The sequence below is a fragment of the Mandrillus leucophaeus genome, unplaced genomic scaffold, assembly GCF_000951045.1.
Source record: "Mandrillus leucophaeus isolate KB7577 unplaced genomic scaffold, Mleu.le_1.0 Scaffold136, whole genome shotgun sequence".
NCBI lineage: Eukaryota > Metazoa > Chordata > Mammalia > Primates > Cercopithecidae > Mandrillus > Mandrillus leucophaeus.
In genome coordinates, this window is record NW_012101321.1 from 5,793,672 (window position 1) to 5,812,699 (window position 19,028).

Sequence of the window (19,028 nt, forward strand, 5' to 3'; positions counted from 1 at the left end):
TCAAGGAGAGCTAGAACTGGGGACTTTAATGCTCTTCTTCATCTTCATGACACTCTAGATTGACTTTCTTAATAATGCTCAACCACAGTGTCCAGCCACGCCCAGGCTCACAACCTCCCAGCCCTGCTTTAGTAGGAAAATAGCTCTTTCTGACTTAGTTCTTACTGAGAAACTGCCAGAGGATGCTGGTCAGCCTAGCCTAACCTAATCACTTATGGGAGAGAAGAGACTGGCTCCAACTGGAATACAGCTGTTTACAAGGCTGGAAACGAGTAGGCATGTCAGGAGCCTATTGTGGTTATCCTGGCAAGAGAAGATGGTGCTCAGAGTAGGGAGGTAGAGGCAGAGACAGAGAAGTGGTCAGGTTCTGGATATATTCTGAAGACAGGGCTCTCAGGACTTATGGAGATGTTGGCTGTAAGGTATGAGGAAAAGGAATGAGCAATGACTTCAAAGTTTTTATCCTGAACAACTCCTAAAAAATGTGACTGTCTATAACTGAGCAAAGGAATATTAGGCAGTGCAGGCTGGAAGATATCAGGAGCTTCATTTCGGATATATTATGGTGTACTAGCCATCCAACTGTGGATGTCAAATAAACAGTTGGATATATATGAATCTCTTCCTCCAGGTATCTACCTGACATATTGCTTATTGACTATAATTGTTTATTGCCTAGAATGCAAGCTCCTTGGGATCAGGGACTTTGCCTGTTTTGTTTACTATGTCCCCAATATCTGGAAGAATGCCTGGTGCATAGTAGAAGCCCAATTAAACTTACTGGAAAGGTAAATGAAGGAATGAATGACAGAGTTAAATGCTCAGTACAACAAAATAGGTTCGTTGAGTATAGAGGTAGGAAGTACCTGTTTGATAGTAAATTGCTTTCCAGGATATTACTAAGGAGAGGTTTGCAACAGGCATTATGTAACAAACATTTTCTATGGAAAACTATGTAAAAATGAAGAGACACTTGCAAGGTTTCTGTAAACTTTTATACTTATGGGCCACTGCCAACTCAGGGCCTTGGCTTCTGGCTCATTTCTACAAAGTTACTTGTTGAAAAGATGTCGTAAAGGTAGAAATTGGAAATATTCCTACTAGTAAACCACAGTTACTTACCAGTCCATAAATAAAATGCACATCGAAGCCTTCAGAAATCTATGACTTTCTGAATTTATAAAATGCATTTTTTTTTCATATGAAAGAAACAAAGCATCTTGAAAGAAAGATAATTGTCTAAACAAAATGGTGTGAACCTATGGCTTATATTATAGGCATATATCACTGCATATGATGTGCCAGTGGAATAATAGATTTGACTGCTAACACACAAAGGGGCAGTACTTCTCAGCTTTGCAATTCAAGCAACTGGAACCTGATGTTATTTTATCTATGCCTGTCCTAAAATATGGCCCAACAAATTATCTTACCTAATTTATTGTTAGCAATCTGTCTGGTGAAGTCTGAAAGAAACATCAGACAACCTGGCAATTTTATCACCACACTGAGTTGAGGATAAGAACAATATAATACTTTAAAGTGTAATGACTTTTGCTCCAGCACAGGAAACAATACGACCCCAAATACTGCTTTATCAAACCAACCAACCAAACAAAACCCTATATTGCTAGTCCACAGCTCATCTGCTTTCCCACTGCCTCTTCTATCCCATTTGTAATGGTAACATGGTTACAAGATTTATGAATGCAGAAGATTGTTACAGGTTAAAATGGACTGAGGCAGGTTGTCATGATGAACAGTCACCTAGATTTTACTCAGACTATGCACTTTGGCACAACTGCGGGGCACAATTATTAGATTAGATTAAATTCATACATACCATCACACACATGCATATATCACACACACAATACATTCCACAGAGACAGTCTAGAAAAATGGGCTAAAAGAAATTTACAATTGTTTATATATATACACACACACTAGTAAAAGATTTTCTGCTGTACTTCACAGTCTGTAAACATCTGGGAAAATGCCCGGCAAAAGTCACTGTGGGCCCTTTGAAATGGTGGCAGTGTGGGAGGGAGACATTGGGGTAGGGATTTAGGTTCATACTGAAAACCCCGAGAAGTGAAGAATCGTTAAGTTCTGGTGGCAGTTGGGGGTAATTATTTTTCACTGGCATGATAAACTCATCTGGCCACTTCAAAATTATGTTTCCTGTATGGAAAAGGGAATGACCAAAAAAGGCTTACTGCCAGTTAACATTTTAAGAAAAATTAAGAGAATAGGAGGTGATATGTATATACATATATATGTCACTATTACAAATACCGGAATGAAAATTTCCAAATCATCTGAAAAATTCAATCTTTTCCTCCTAGGTGTGCTTTAGACGTCTATATACAGTGCACTGAAAGTCTCAGGTAGAGTTAATGACACACACATTAAAATTTTGGTACTTGACATTGATGTTTCATACAAAATTTACATGAAAAACAGATTGAACTTGTGAAAAAGAACTATCTGATTGAAGCATTACTTTTGAATTTAACATACAAAACATGCTCAAGATATCTTGTAATCAAACACCATTTAAAAAAGAAAATACAGTTTTAAAAAAAATCATTTGAGTAACATCTATTAAACTGCCAAATGTATCATCAGACTGTGCTTTAAGGGCCTGTAGTATTTGTTGTAGCTTTAGAATTTGTGTTTTAAAAAAATAAACAGTGACATAGAAAATACTAACCTAATTGCTCACCTGAATACTATTTTCGTCTTTTTTTTTTTTGCAAACTATGTGTAAATAAGTTCAAATAGTCATGTTAGGCTATTATGCAGTTAAAAAATACTGGCACCAAATGACATTTCAAATAAAAGCAACTTCAGCCCATATTGTGTTTGGCTGAAGGACAAAAAATCAGTTAAAAAAAGTAGAAAATCTTGTCATAATCTCTAAAGTTTCATGGTGACCAGTTCCCACTGAACATTCACCAGAACTGCCATAAAAGCTAGCCATGTACTTGAAAGCTCTATTTTCATGCAAAAGTAGTAAATATCCTTCTGGTTTCATTGAACAGTCTTCATTCTCTCCCAGCTCCCACCATTTTTTAGTGCTGAACACAACACGCGGAATATGTAAATCAGATTAATTAAAGAAGTACGATTGGTAGATATCATGGGTGGCTAAACCGGTCTACCCTTGCGGTTTTGGAAAGCATTTCTTCTTGGGTGTGGGAGTGAGTTAAGGAAGAAGGTTCGGAGAAGAGATTTCCGGAGTCACAGTTGCCTTGTGATTTTTTTCTCCCAGAGGATTATGGGAGTACCCAGGAGTGCTTCGCAGGGTGGTCAGTTCATGCTGTCCTTGTGGCTGCTCCGGTCCGTGTTGTGGTTGTTTTGATCGTGGTTCTTCCACTGGATGCTTGTTCCGTTCATGGGGACCGAGGTCATCAGACTTTTGGACTGGTAACAGCAGCAGCAGAGGCATGACTGGGGGAAGCAACAGACTCGAAGTAAGGCAAGCCTACCAGCCCATTCCCAGCCAAACACAGCGGCCTCGGGCCACGCTAAGGAGGGGCAAATGTCCATTCACATTCGAGGGACGTGAACCTTGACAGTAACCTGGAGTGGAGAGCCTGTTATCACCAGGCAGGAGTTATACTATCCATTCCGGTGCAGAGAAATAGAACCCTTGTTTCTCATTTTATTACCAAGTGCAAGAGAAAGGGAAGGCAGTGCTGGTGAGAGGGAGGGCTCTCCACAGCTTGAGGCAGGCATGGGTAGGGCTGGGCCGGCGGGGGGTCCTAGTATTTCTTCAGTGTGCACCACCTGTGTGGCTCTCTGCACCAGGTGCCTCATCAGATCCTCACAACAACCTTGGATGTTCCCCCATTTTATGCTATTCCCCCATTTTATGAATGAGGACAGTGAGGTCCAGAGAGGATAATGAGAGGCAGAAGTGGAATTAGAACCCAGGACTCTCTAGATTTGGGCTCTTTCTCTTGGGTATGCTGCCTTTTTAGGAAGATTCATCAAAAAGTGGGATTCATTTCTGATAATTTTTACCTTGATTTTCCCTCCCCCAATGAATATGTAAATTAATGAGTAAGTAATAATTAATTTCAGCTTACATAATGTACTAGTTTTAACCTGCATGTTTAGTCAGTCCATTTTGGGCACAGTGTTTTGTGACGGGCAAACATTTCCAAGAAGACCTCAGAAATATGGCCCCAAACTTCCATACCGAGTGTCATCTGTTTGTGTGATTCCTTGGTTAATATATGTCTGCTTTGTTTAGACTGTGAGTGCCATGCAGGCAGTTACTGTGTTTTTCCTCTCTACTCTGTCCCTAATAGTAATCAACTCATATTGAGCACTTATTATTTCGAGCATTTTACATATATTACCCTTCTTATGAGAGAGATACTGTGATTATCCAATTTTATAGGTGAGGAAACTGAAAAAGCAGGAGAGGCACTAACCAGACCTGGGGTAGACAGTTAGCAAGTGCAGGGCTGTGATGTCCATCGCGGCTCTTTGCTTCCAGAGCCTGCATTCTCGACCTCTACCCTACTCTGCCTCATATGTACTGTAAACTAAAGTTAAACAGCCTGGTCCAAGATAACAAAATCCAGTGAGGATTAAGCCTATACTCAAATCATTTCAGGAACCAGAAAATGACCCATCAATAAGACAGGCTTGGAGCTTCTGAAGGATGTGGGTGGCTGAGCTGGCTGGAGGTTTGAAAGCAGAAGGAAATTGATTTTGAATAAAATTATATTTGTTCAGATTCCCACAGCAATAAGCATTTACTTTCCTTGAAGAATCTATTACTAAGTACACAATTAAATAGCATTTAGTGAGAGCTTTCTTCTTTTTTTTTTTCTGAGACGGAGTCTTGCTCTGTCGCCCAGGCTGGAGTGCAGTGGCACGATCTCGGTTCACTGCAAGCTCTGCCTCCCGCGTTCACGCCATTCTCCTGCCTCAGCCCCCCGAGTAGCTGGGACTACAGGTGCCTGCCACCACGCCCGTCTAATTTTTGTATTTTTAGTAGAGGCAGGGTTTCACCATGTTGGCCAGGATGGTCTAATCAGTGAGAGCTTTCTTAACAATAGAGTTTATATTTTGTCGAGACTTTGGTTCAAGTCTAAGACAATATAAGGTACGAATAGGTCTTATGTACTCTGTGTGGCCGGGAGCATACATTGAAACGTTACTCTCTAAAAGGAGGGTTCTAAATTGGCATGTGATTCAGTCCTTTTGATTTTAACCTCTTTGTCTGTGGTTATCTAAATAGGAACTGCTTTTCTGTTATGCCGACAATCTGACTCTCTTTCTGGGTAATAAAACGTGATTTTCACTTCACTGCTAAAAAGGAGTACAGCTGATCAAAGTACTATTACAGCTGGAATTGGCTGTGTCTGTTGACTGTTTAATATACTCATTTTGTTGTCTTCAAAAAATACTTGAAAAATCATCTTACCTGGAAACAATTTTTAAATTTCTTGCTCACAAAATACAGAGCTATGGGGTTTATACATGAATTCATGGTTGCCAAGTTAATACCGATGTAATCCATGAGCAGCAAGAAACTACAGCAAAAGAAAATGGTGCAGAATAATTAGAAAATATTGTTTTAAAATCTGCTAACTAGCATTTATTCCTAGAATAAGCATTTTTCTTGCCCAGAAGCCATTTCTTGTGGGTGGCAGTTAGAATTTTGTAAAAAGTGCCTGTTTAAATGGCAGTTTCAGTTTTGCAGGACAGTTACAGATACATCACTACTTGGTTAGCTCAAACCCTTATGCACAGCCTCAGGAGGGGAGTGGCAAGATAACAGACGTGGCTTGCACACATTTTGGGATCAGTTATAGGCTATGTCAGCTAAAGAAAAAAAATCAGCTTTGCACTTTTAATTTTCAGGGCTAATGGGCATGTAGAGTAGCTGGTTTTGTAAAAGTATTATAAATGAAAATCTGAGAAACTCCAATTTTCTAGCGAGTACATAGGCTCGTACCTAAGTAATTCACATCGGTTCTTGTCCATCTCATTATACACGGTTTTCTTCAATATACGGCTTAAATGAAGAGGGAACCAGCACAGAGCAAAAATTACGACCAAGCAGAAAACTGTTTTTGCCACTTCTCGACGCTAAAGGAAAGTGAGAAAAAAAAAAAAAAGGACAACAAATTTAGTGTTTTTATACTAGATGCAAGAACTACAGTACCAGGAAGTAGCAGACAACAGGGAAAGAATAATTCAAAGAAGAGCCAGGAGAACAGCCTGGCTTACAGTGCCTCTACCTCTTCAAGATTCTAAGGTCAGCGTTCTAACCAAGGAATTGCTAATGATGCTTCTGGGCAGCTTCCAGGAAGGATGGGGACCTCAGGTTGGTGATTAGGGCCAGGACAGAGGTTATATGCCAGGAGAGAGGTGGAAACCGGCTGGAGGGGAGCCAGCTGAGTCTGCGGCTGTGTGTGTGTAGGTGGCTGAGTCTGCCTGTGTGTGTGTATAAGGGGGTGGGGTGTGACTGCATGGGGGAAAGGGTTAGCTAATGGCTCTTAATAACAGGTAACTAATTAGCATTAATGATGGCACGGCAGGCAAGGAGACTGAACATCACATGATCATGCATGGACAAATCAACAAAGACCTTGGGAAAACAAAATAGGAGTGGGGAGCAGAAAAGGAAAAGTCATAGAACTATGTTTTTTCCTTTTCCTGATCCTGAACACAGTTACTATTGGGACTTTTTGCTCTTTAAATTCTTTTCCTAATGACATGCAGTTTCTTAATGACATATAAAAATATTATATATTGTTTGCAAGCAGAAGGATGAGGGTAAAGGATTATCAGCAGTGAGGACTAGAAAATCTGGAACATGCTGACCTTGGACTGACTTCATGGAAAGTTTGCATGCCTTTGAGTCTGCTCAGGATCAGAAAAACTATAAATTAGGAATTATCTGCAACTATTCATTGGCGTGCATTATTTGAGTATTATATTTCATGCATTTGTGTTCCTGACTAGGAACACAAAATGCAATTTGTCTGTAACTGGGATCAGCTAATGTCCAAATAAAACTGATTAAAAACAGCGCCTGGAAGGGTAATGCTGGCTCAACCTGAAACATATAACATTAAGTCTGGGAAGCCTATAATAGACTCACATGATTGGCTGAGCCATTCAAAAATATTCTGGGGCAGTTTTGATAACTCGCTAATCTAGCTCAAAGAATTGGGAGTTCTTTAACCTCTCATAGTCATTGGGCTAGCTGGGATATGGCTTCGGAGTAATGATTGAGGGAAGAAATAAAATATTCAAATCTTCCGGAATGGGGGCTCTTTTTAAAGGGTCATTTTGTGTGTCCAGAAAGACAGTGTGCCCAGAAAAATAGAAAAGCAGTGTATTAGGGGAGAGGTTACCTTTCTTGAGTGCATATTCAAAGAGGATAACGCTTTTAAAAGGTAGTAGTATTAGTACACTGCCATGATAGTCTGATATTTGCTTAACCAATATCCAGTCTCCTGTCTTCCTTACCATCACTCAGGTCTTGATTTGTTAAGGCAGCTGGGGAACCTGGCCTAATTATCTACATGCCCACTTGGCACAGTTTTGACCCATTAGATGAAATAGAAACCAGTGCATGGGTTTCTGGAAAAGCTACCGAGAAATATAGGGACACTCCTTTGATGCACACCCACGATGTGTTGTTTTCTGTTCTTCCCCTCTTGCTGCTTGGAAATCAGATATAAAAGTAGAGCTGCTGCTACTGTCTTCTCAGACTGAAGGAAAGATCAGCAAAACAGTAGATACCTGGCCTCTAAGTTGGCTTGACCACTAAATCTTGATGTCTGAACTTTTTGCTATGGGAGAAAGATAAACTCCTTCTTGGTCAACTGTTATTTTGGGTTTTGTGTTCTCAGCATCCAAACACAACCCCTGATTGATAAAACTGTCATCATTACAATGAGGAGAAATTAGAGACAACCAAGTAAGAAGCAAAACTATGAGCCCCCCAGAGTATTAGTCAAGATGGCAAGGTTTGTGCTCTATGCTGGTTCTCCCACAGTCCCATCTGCAGGACCTCCAGTTACCCTTGCTCTTCTGTTCTTAGGATTTGCTACAGCTTTGAGGGGCACCAAAAGGAACTTTAACTGCATGAGGGCAAAATCTTGGGTTCTAATCTCCATTCAGTTGAGCAAACCTCTTAATCACCTGTATAATAAAGAATATATATCCTACCAGTCTCACAGGGCACTTGGAGGAATCAAATAAGAAAAAGACATGGAAATGGACATGCACTTTAAAAACTTAAAAAATGCTATGTAAACATGAAACAGCATATGACAACTGTTCCTAAACCTTATTTAATTATTTCCACAGCAAATACCACTCATAGCTTAAACAGTCTCAATCATGGCACGAATGTAAAAATCTGTATTTTAAAACACTGTTTTTCACAAACCCATTCTAACTACCTCCATTCCAAGGATGAGAGGAAATAATTGTAAACATATTAAGCAACTGGAGTATTTGAAACTTTCATGCCTGAGCAAAGTCATACTAAGGTTTCTCAATGTAATCTTCCTGCTAAATGTCAATGAAAGATAATAGCTACCATTTGTATGGCATGTTAGATTTTATAAAGTACATGCACACACATTCATCCTTTTGATTCTCATAATACTATTGATTCAAATATTATGCTCAATTTACAGATGAAAAGCTGAAGCTCAGAAAAATCAGTATAGTAGTTCAAAAGAGTTGCTGATGAGGAACGATGCTTGCACATGGTAATTATATAGGACAGATTTACAGACTCCATCAACAACTTACATTAACTTTTGGTGTAGTTGACCATCATTATATACTTTTCTGTTGCAACAGAGAACTTACCTGAAGTCCTAGGTTTACTCTTAGAATTAATGTAAATTAACATATGTTTAATACCTAGTAGGAGCTGGGTACTGTTAGGTACCTTACATGTCTCAGGTAATCCCCATGATGTATTATTACATACATATTGTGAGAAACTAGATGTTCAGAGAGATTAAGCAATTTGCCCAAGGTCAGAGAGCCAAGTATGAGTCTAGTTTTGCCCTTGAAAGCCCACAGCTTTATCTTATCTGTTCCAATTTCACCCAGGAGGGACCAACGTTAGCCTCCTGTTGATATGTTCAAATTCCTTCTAGAACTTTGGGTCTTCCAACATTTTACCTCTTCTAATGTACATGATCCTATTTCCTAGCATAAGTCTCACATTAGACATTGCTCTGGAGAGGTTCATCTCCTTTTTCCCATTCCCCAAATGCATGGTTCCTATTCCACATTCTAACTAGACTCCTGTTCTTCCACCTGAAATTCTTTCTGTCAACTTCTTCCCCATCAAATCCCATTTAGCCTCCAAGGTCTGGTTCATGAACAGCTTCCCCATGACTCTGTCTCATACCCTTCCTGGCTTTCCATAGCACAGGCTACTTTTACCACACCTGTGGTTCTATTTTCAAGTTGTTTTGCATGTGTATTTTATTTCTACAACGAGACTGTAAATCTGCATGGGGAGAAAGTCATATGCTTCTTTGTGTCCTGGTACAGTTCCAAGCCCAATTCAATGCATGAACTCACATACACACATGCTGAGTATACTCTTGGCAAAATAGAGGGAGGGATAGTTCTTCTCTCTCTGGGCCCAGCCTTCAGGACCACTTGTTTCACAAGCAGGCTTCCCATTTTACAAAAGAAATTTCTAACACTATTACCATAAAGAAAACAGTTACAAGATAGTATTTTTATTTTAGGAAATCAGGCTAATTCTACTAAAGATGGTATTTGCAGGCCTGCTGTTGTCAAGGACTAACCAGTCCTGGCCAGATTTTCATGATGTTATGGGATTTACCTGCTTAAGATGTTCACTGAGGGCAATTCTCAAGCTGCCATTCCTTCTGTTCAACATCTCACAAGTCATGAGGGTGTAGAAGATCGCAGTGCACACCAAGGGCATACAGAAATAGAACCCAAAGAGCCACCAGTCCTTTACATCTTGGTAGAACTTCAAAGTGAAAAAAAAAAAAAGAGAAAAAGAGGAGCAGAGTCATGTAATTAACTGTGCTGTGCCTCTGGTAGCTTTAAGGTCTTTAAACTTGCAGATATGTCTTTAAAATCATGCTCTCTGGTTGCAGTAATGGGTTTGGGAGTGGTCCTCAAAACTCAATTAAATTGAAAACTTCAGAAATTATCCTGGCTTTAAACAACACATAAAGAAACTGCACTTACAAAAATTATCTTGACAAGGATATTTTCGTAGATGGATGGTTTCAACTACACAATGGAAGAGCCCTAATCAATAAAAATAATGTCCTTCTAAAGCTCATAAAACATGATTTTGAGACAAAAGAATATATATATTTATCTTTATTTCTTGAGGAACCTCAACATTTTGTTAGCGCCTGCTTTACTTTTGACTATTGTGGTGAAAGTGTATTTAACCTGAAACAGTGAAGGTTATGAATGGCTTGTCTGTGTAGCTTTGGTTAATAGGGGTTAACCCTCTGCCTGGTATGCCTGCTATGTGACCTCAAAGCCAGCCACTTTGAACATCAATAACTATACTCTTCTCCCTCCTTTAATACTTACCACCTGGAAACGATTGAAGCAGCATATCTCAACTGGGGCATATCTGGTATTATCTAACTGGGTGGGATTTATAAATACTAAGGTTATTCAGTTTTATGTCTGCTTAAAGAAGAAAACTTAATACCCTATAAAAATGGAAAATGAAAAATGATATCTAAATTCTTCTTCCCATGAAATTAATCACCAACTTGGGAAGAAATGCTTTTCTTTCCTTATAATGCTTCTTCAGATTGTTAATTTACTAAGGACAATGCAGTTCCCACAGTAAAAAAAAAAAAATCATGCTGCTCTGTAAAAAATGCGACAGTTTCTGAATATAGAAAGAGGCTAAGTGGGCTGCACTTATAACATGTCTATTAAAATAATCTAAAAATGGTTCCCAAAGACAAAAAATTTGGGGGAGGAGTTCTTGACTATTTTTATGCCACAGACCCTTTTGGAAGTCTGGTAAAGACTATAATGCCTTCTGAGAACAATAATTTTACATGCATAAAATAAAACACATAACATTGCAATGGAAACCAATTACATTAATGCACAGCTATCAAAATATTAGAAATTAAATTTTGATATAGTAATATTGTGTTTATTCACAAATAACAAACCTAATGATGGTTCTAATAACTACCGAACTATTGAAGTATTGAAGTTCTGATGAGCATAAATAATATTTTAAGATTACACAAGTGTTATATGGTATGAAAATATCTGCTATTTTTATTACTGAAAAAGTCATGATACTGTTAAACACTATGGTGATTTGTTGGGTACATTCATAATGGAAGGAAATGATAAATTCAGTTAGAAGTTAGTGAAAATAAACATGTTGTTTCTTTTTCAACCAAGTTCACAGATCCCTGAATTCTATCCTCAGGTTAAATGCAAACTCCCAAAGGAGTTGGTTTATTCTAAACTGCTTACACAAACATTTCCCTGTTCCCAACACACTGTAGAAAGATTTCAGTCCTGAACTTATAAAAAGTCAGAAGCACTCTTTCTCTTTCTTTTTGAAGTGCAACACGAACACTCCTTTGAGCACCCGTTCTCCCTTCTTTTGTATCCTCTTTTTCCTGGTGCACTTGCTGACTGGGTATGAATGACCCAGAAGCAGCTGCAGAGGGTCTGGAGGCTGACCCTTGAGAGTGCTGAATGGAGTCCCCTGCCCCCTCCATGGCAAGGGCCCACAGAGAAGCGGGTAATACATCTCTTTGGAACTGATGTCATCCACATGGGTAGAGAGGGGCCTCTCATCAGTCTAGGGTAAAGTTGAAGAGCAAGAACAGAAAAAAGAGGGGAAATAAATTTAGAAAAAAAGAACAGGACTTCAGACTTGGAATGAACTCTAAAAAACTATCTGTTCAACTCATACCCTTTACTACAACCGTCTAGCCCACCCATGCCTGAAGAGTGGCTACCCTTTACTTGAACATGTCTAGAAAGGAGACTCCGTCTTTAAGAAACAGCCCATTTCATTTTGTCTGGCTCTAAGGATTAGTAAGCTTCTTCTTATAGTGAACCTCTTTTCTCTAATGTTTGCGTCTGGAATATCTAGATTGCTTATTCACACTGCCCAAATTCTGACAATCTCCTACTGTCTGCTTTGTTTTTCACTTTGAAGACTGACCCAATAAGAAACTTCAATTTTAAGTTGTTGGTTTGGCAGTTTTCATGAGCACTTTTAATTTTAAAACAAGAATTTCCAAGCAGGATAACTGGTCAACTGTAAAACCACGAATTCTGTGAAATTTCCAAGTTGGGAAAGCATACTTTGAGATGTCTGTAAATAATTACATGTGGAATGTGAGCTACATGAAACTTACATCAAAGCACTAAATTACGCTGATTTAAGAGAAATAGTTATCCCTTTGGTTTTCCTCCTCAGTCCACATGTAACTAGTTTTGCAAAGAAAAGATGCATTTTAAATAGGTTTCCCAAAACAGTCATGTGATTAAGCTTTTCAGAAAAACATTAATATGGTCAGGTGTATTAAAAAAAAAAAAACTGAATTTGTTAAACCAAAATATTCTTTTAAAAGTTCTACAATTTTATATTATTTGTATATTAGACATAGAAACCATTCTAAGTACATGTAAGTACTACTCTCTACTTTGAATTAGTAAATTCATCTTTAAAGAATGTGAGAAATATGCTTCTCCCTAAGTGACATAAGATAAACATCAGTATGCCTTCCAGATGGAAATTGTTGTGTTGTATTCATTATTACAAAAACAAATATCATATGTACACACACACACACACACACACACACACACACACACACACCCCTAGTCCCTCTTTCTTAGTAAATTTGCTTTGGTATTCTTAGTGGTTTGGTGCAGAATAACAGATGTGTCTACCATTGTGGTATAATACAAGAGTGAAAGCCAAAATAACTGTTCTATTCAAGAATCTAGACACAGGTTTAACTACTTTTCAGGCAACTGAGGAATATTTGACAGAATAAACCACACTTGGCATTGTGGTGATGTCATCAAGTCTCAAGATGGTGAAGTCTAATGCAGGACCTCCTCCCTTCCCCAGTTAATTCATTTTAAACGTTTAGTACCTCCATGAATTTTGACGTAGCATTGAGCATACAGGTTTTATGCTGTTCACCCCTATATTCAAAGGGTACCATGACGAAGCCAATTGCTTCAGGAATGGCCAGGATGAAGGACAGGATCCAGATGGAGACAATTTCAATGGCAGTTACCAAAGGAATCCCAATTCCCTGAACACGACTCCAGGAGGCAACTGCTCTGTACCTGAAAGAAACAGTAATGGAACCAAGTTGTTAGGAACTTTTAAATGTATTTCAATTAAACAAAAATTGTAAGTGCTGGGAAGCTCCTCCCCATTGCCAATACCAGTAATTGGCTTTTTAGGAATTTTCTGAGTCTTGATATGAAAACCAAGTGGGGCTTCTTTTTCTTTTTTTTTTGAGACGGAGTCTCGCTCTGTCGCCCAGGCTGCCAGGCTGGAGTTCAGTGGTGGGATCTCAGCTCACTGCAAGCTCCGCCTCCCAGGTTCACGCCATTCTGCCCCCTTGGCCTCCCGAGTAGCTGGGACTACAGGCACCCGCCACCACACCCGGCTAATTTTTTTTTTTTGTATTTTTAGTCGAGACGGGGTTTCACCGTGTCAACCAGGATGGTCTCGATCTCCTAACCTTGTGATCTGCCCGCCTCAGCCTCCCAAAGTGTTGGGTTTACAGGCATGAGCCACCACACCCGGCCACAAATGGGGCTTTTAAGAGTTCCACCCATTTGGAAATCAATTGCCTGGCAGGCCTGAGTCTGAGGTCTTCATTTGGTCTAGTGAAATCTTAAGAGAGTTTAGAATGTGGCAGTAACAGACAGTTGTGCCTATGTCTTTTAAGCTGGGGGAGAAATTGGATGGATGGGAGGGATCATGAAAGCTGCTCATACTTGTTATAGTCATATCTTATTCCTCTTTATAAAATAAAAAAAGAAACCTTAAAGCATTATTTATGAAGTGGGCCTAGATGTCCTTGAGTGAATAATAACCACAGATATTCCATTGTTTCCTCCCTTCTTTCACCCCCAAAATGTGAGCACAGTGGGCTTGTACCAGGTGGCAGTTTTAGTAAATACCTATTTGTGGTAAATGTTAAAGAGGGACTATATCACTCCCATTATGGCCCTGTGCTAGAGTAGATAAAACTTATTTAAAAATACTTTGGTTCCTAACCTTTAGGGTTTACAATCTAACGGAAAAGAATGGTTCATACAGAGTATATAACATAAATGTGACTGAACAATTATGTCAGTCAAAAAACTATCTGGTAATAAGAAATTATGCTCACTTTATTTTTTACTTCACTATTTTAATGATAATAATCACATTTAAATGTTATGTCTAAGGAAGGTTTGGTTTAGAAATTCTATGCTCTTTGACCTGATGTGATGGTCTGATGCTAACTGCTTTTAGACTTACTATTAAGAAGAGGCCTGTGACATGGTATGGTATTTTTGTGGCCTCATTCCTGAAATTTTTGTTGCTGCCGTAGTGGAAAAGAAACATTTTCTTTTTATAGTTTTCATTAGATAGTGCCAGAAGAAGGCTGTGAAACAGACCAAATGCATTGGAGACAGGTGCTCATGGGTTTGCAGCACATACAAAGTAATGTAGAAGATTAATCAATAAAGCCAAGGCAATATACAAGCTACCCATATCCACCAAGACGAGCCCCATCAGTTACATTTAGTGTACTGTCTCAGTACAGTTACACAGTACATGCGTGAAAACACAACTCTTAGAATTATGCTGACTTGATTCTTTACCAGAATTCCCTAGAGATGAGCATGTACAGATTTGTGTATTTTATGATGATGCCACATGGCATACTGTATAGCACAATTTGCTGGAGAAATGTTTTATAAAAGATTTTTAGGGTAAATAAGATTTGTGTACAATAAAAATCTCAAAAAAGTCCAGATTATTTCAAAATGGGATAAAATACAGCTATGCAAACAGACCAAGAAAATCCTTTTATGATCTAACCAAGATTGAATTTTAAAATTTGTACATGTAAGTACTACTCTTTACTTTGAATTAGTAAATTCATCTTTAAAGAATGTGAGAAATATGCTTCTCCCTAAGTGACATAAGACAAACATCAGTATGTCTTCCAGATGGAAATTGTTGTGTTGTATTCATTATTACAAATATCATATGTACACACACACACACACACACACACACACACCCCTAGTCCCTCTTTCTTAGTAAATTTGCTTTGGTATTCTTAGTGGTTTGGTGCAGAATAACAGATGTGTCTACCACTGTGGTATAATACAAGAGTGAAAGCCAAAATAACTGTTCTATTCAAGAATCTAGACACAGGTTTAACTACTTTTCAGGCAACTGAGGAATATTTGACAGAATAAACTACACTTGGCATTGTGGTGATGTCATCAAGTCTCAAGATGGTGAAGTCTAACGCAGGACCTCCTCCCTTCCCCAGTTAATTCATTTTAAACGTTTAGTACCTCCATGAATTTTGACGTAGCATTGAGCATACAGGTTTTATGCTGTTCACCCCTATATTCAAAGGGTACCATGACGAAGCCAATCGCTTCAGGAATGGCCAGGATGAAGGACAGGATCCAGATGGAGACAATTTCAATGGCAGTTACCAAAGGAATCCCAATTCCCTGAACACGACTCCAGGAGGCAACTGCTCTGTACCTGAAAGAAACAGTAATGGAACCAAGTTGTTAGGAACTTTTAAATGTATTTCAATTAAACAAAAATTGTAAGTGCTGGGAAGCTCCTCCCCATTGCCAATACCAGTAATTGGCTTTTTAGGAATTTTCTGAGTCTTGATATGAAAACCAAGTGGGGCTTCTTTTTCTTTTTTTTTTGAGACGGAGTCTCGCTCTGTCGCCCAGGCTGCCAGGCTGGAGTTCAGTGGTGGGATCTCAGCTCACTGCAAGCTCCGCCTCCCAGGTTCACGCCATTCTGCCCCCTCGGCCTCCCGAGTAGCTGGGACTACAGGCACCCGCCACCACACCCGGCTAATTTTTTTTTTTGTATTTTTAGTCGAGACGGGGTTTCACCGTGTCAACCAGGATGGTCTCGATCTCCTAACCTTGTGATCTGCCCGCCTCAGCCTCCCAAAGTGTTGGGTTTACAGGCATGAGCCACCACACCCGGCCACAAATGGGGCTTTTAAGAGTTCCACCCATTTGGAAATCAATTGCCTGGCAGGCCTGAGTCTGAGGTCTTCATTTGGTCTAGTGAAATCTTAAGAGAGTTTAGAATGTGGCAGTAACAGACAGTTGTGCCTATGTCTTTTAAGCTGGGGGAGAAATTGGATGGATGGGAGGGATCATGAAAGCTGCTCATACTTGTTATAGTCATATCTTATTCCTCTTTATAAAATAAAAAAAGAAACCTTAAAGCATTATTTATGAAGTGGGCCTAGATGTCCTTGAGTGAATAATAACCACAGATATTCCATTGTTTCCTCCCTTCTTTCACCCCCAAAATGTGAGCACAGTGGGCTTGTACCAGGTGGCAGTTTTAGTAAATACCTATTTGTGGTAAATGTTAAAGAGGGACTATATCACTCCCATTATGGCCCTGTGCTAGAGTAGATAAAACTTATTTAAAAATACTTTGGTTCCTAACCTTTAGGGTTTACAATCTAACGGAAAAGAATGGTTCATACAGAGTATATAACATAAATGTGACTGAACAATTATGTCAGTCAAAAAACTATCTGGTAATAAGAAATTATGCTCACTTTATTTTTTACTTCACTATTTTAATGATAATAATCACATTTAAATGTTATGTCTAAGGAAGGTTTGGTTTAGAAATTCTATGCTCTTTGACCTGATGTGATGGTCTGATGCTAACTGCTTTTAGACTTACTATTAAGAAGAGGCCTGTGACATGGTATGGTATTTTTGTGGCCTCATTCCTGAAATTTTTGTTGCTGCCGTAGTGGAAAAGAAACATTTTCTTTTTATAGTTTTCATTAGATAGTGCCAGAAGAAGGCTGTGAAACAGACCAAATGCATTGGCGACAGGTGCTCATGGGTTTGCAGCACATACAAAGTAATGTAGAAGATTAATCAATAAAGCCAAGGCAATATACAAGCTACCCATATCCACCAAGACGAGCCCCATCAGTTACATTTAGTGTACTGTCTCAGTACAGTTACACAGTACATGCGTGAAAACACAACTCTTAGAATTATGCTGACTTGATTCTTTACCAGAATTCCCTAGAGATGAGCATGTACAGATTGTGTATTTTATGATGATGCCACATGGCATACTGTATAGCACAATTTGCTGGAGAAATGTTTTATAAAAGATTTTTAGGGTAAATAAGATTTGTGTACAATAAAAATCTCAAAAAAGTCCAGATTATTTCAAAATGGGATAAAATACAGCTATGCAAACAGACCAAGAAAATCCTTTTATGATCTAACCAAGATTGAATTTTAAAATTTATGGTTATTTCCATAAATTGTCCAGTGGGATAAAAATCGTTGTTTATTTTTCTTTGTTCCCTTATTAAACTGGCAGCCTGATACCCAGTAAAAGCTAAGAGGAATGGAGACGGGATGTCTATAACCCAAGGCTGTCAACGGAGTTACATCTATTTTTTCTTCCCTTCTCTCAGGTTGTTTACCAGGGAAGGTGATTTAAATAAAACACCCTATTTCAATAGAGAGTACGAAAGCCTGATTTCCCTGCCAGGATTTGGGGTAAAAAGTGGCTTAAGGAATAAAATGTGGTCAACATGTTCTTATGGTGAACATATTCACAGACCAGCTTCATTTTTACAAAGTGCCATGAGTTCCCAGAATATTACACATCCATAATCCAATGTAAATTCAACATTCACAAATAAGTAGAAGTCATTTTTAGAGTCTAGTTTAGCAAATAATTCACGATCAGTCTGCTCCTTCATTAACCCACTCGCTGAGAATTAGAATATTTTCCATTTATAATCACACAGATCTTGATAACATCTCCATGAGATAAGGGGAAAACGACCATAAGAGCAATTAGAAACAATCATTTGTGATCATGAAGGTAGGGAAAGGTATGGAAACCATGAAACACTGGATGTTTCAAAACTGATTTCTATTTGGAATATAATGGCACAACACACTGACACACAAATATGCTTTTCTTATGAGGTGCGATTATAAACAGCCTTCCATCTAGTCAGTATGTATATACATCTCTCTCTGTATATCTATGACATCTTCAGTTGTCATGGAAAATCTGCAAGTGTAGATTCCACCACTGACAACTGCTGTTCCAGAAAGAATCCCTCCTCTCTGAAATGCTTTCTTCACTTGGTTTTCACCACAGTCTCCCAGTTTTCTTTCTGACTTACTGGCCATTCCTTCTCATTTACCTGGTTGGACCCTGCTTTCTCCACAAATTCTTAGCACTGGTTTTGTCTGAGGGCTTAGTGCTCAGACGTTTTTTCTATCTATGTGCTCTCCTTTGGTGATCTCATCTAGTCTCATGGCTTTAGTATCATTTTAACTATCCATCTACTGGTAATTCCTAAATTTGTACCTCTAGCCTGGTGCCTCACCTTTAACCTTAGACTTGTATCTCCAACTGCTTACTTGCGAGCTCCACTAGGACACCTAATAAGCATCTAACACTCCCAAATCAGCCCTTGTTTTCCTTGCCACTAAACCTTTCTGCAGTTTTTCCCATCTCTGGCCCCAAACACTGGGTTAGATTTTACTCCTCTTCCACCACACATCCAATCCTTCAGCAAATCTTGCAACAACTTCCTTCAAGATATATCCAAAGGCAACCACTTTTCACCATCGTACCTGTTACCGCAGTGCCTTGATGATGGCCATAGCTTCCTAACTGATCTCCCTATGTCCACCTTGCTTTGCTACAGCCTACT

General features: G+C 38.9%; 1 protein-coding gene across 3 annotated transcripts in view; it reads right to left on the reverse strand.

Moving 5' to 3' along the window:
* Window positions 1–976: 976 nt before the first annotated feature.
* Window positions 977–19,028, reverse strand: part of EDNRA (endothelin receptor type A) — a 77,156-nt gene continuing 59,104 nt past the window's right edge. Inside the window, exons 3-7 of one of the 3 annotated variants that reach the window (XM_011973250.1) lie at window positions 15,616–15,814; window positions 9,866–10,018; window positions 5,984–6,117; window positions 5,450–5,558; window positions 977–3,456 (exon numbers count right to left, since the gene is read on the reverse strand). In XM_011973250.1, the coding sequence (XP_011828640.1) occupies window positions 3,316–3,456; window positions 5,450–5,558; window positions 5,984–6,117; window positions 9,866–10,018; window positions 15,616–15,814 (736 nt within the window). In that variant the 3' untranslated portion in view covers window positions 977–3,315. Of the gene's footprint in view, window positions 3,457–5,449; window positions 5,559–5,983; window positions 6,118–9,865; window positions 10,019–13,169; window positions 13,254–15,615; window positions 15,815–19,028 lie in introns of those variants that run through there. The other 2 variants (XM_011973252.1, XM_011973251.1) reach the window with 2 other exon arrangements.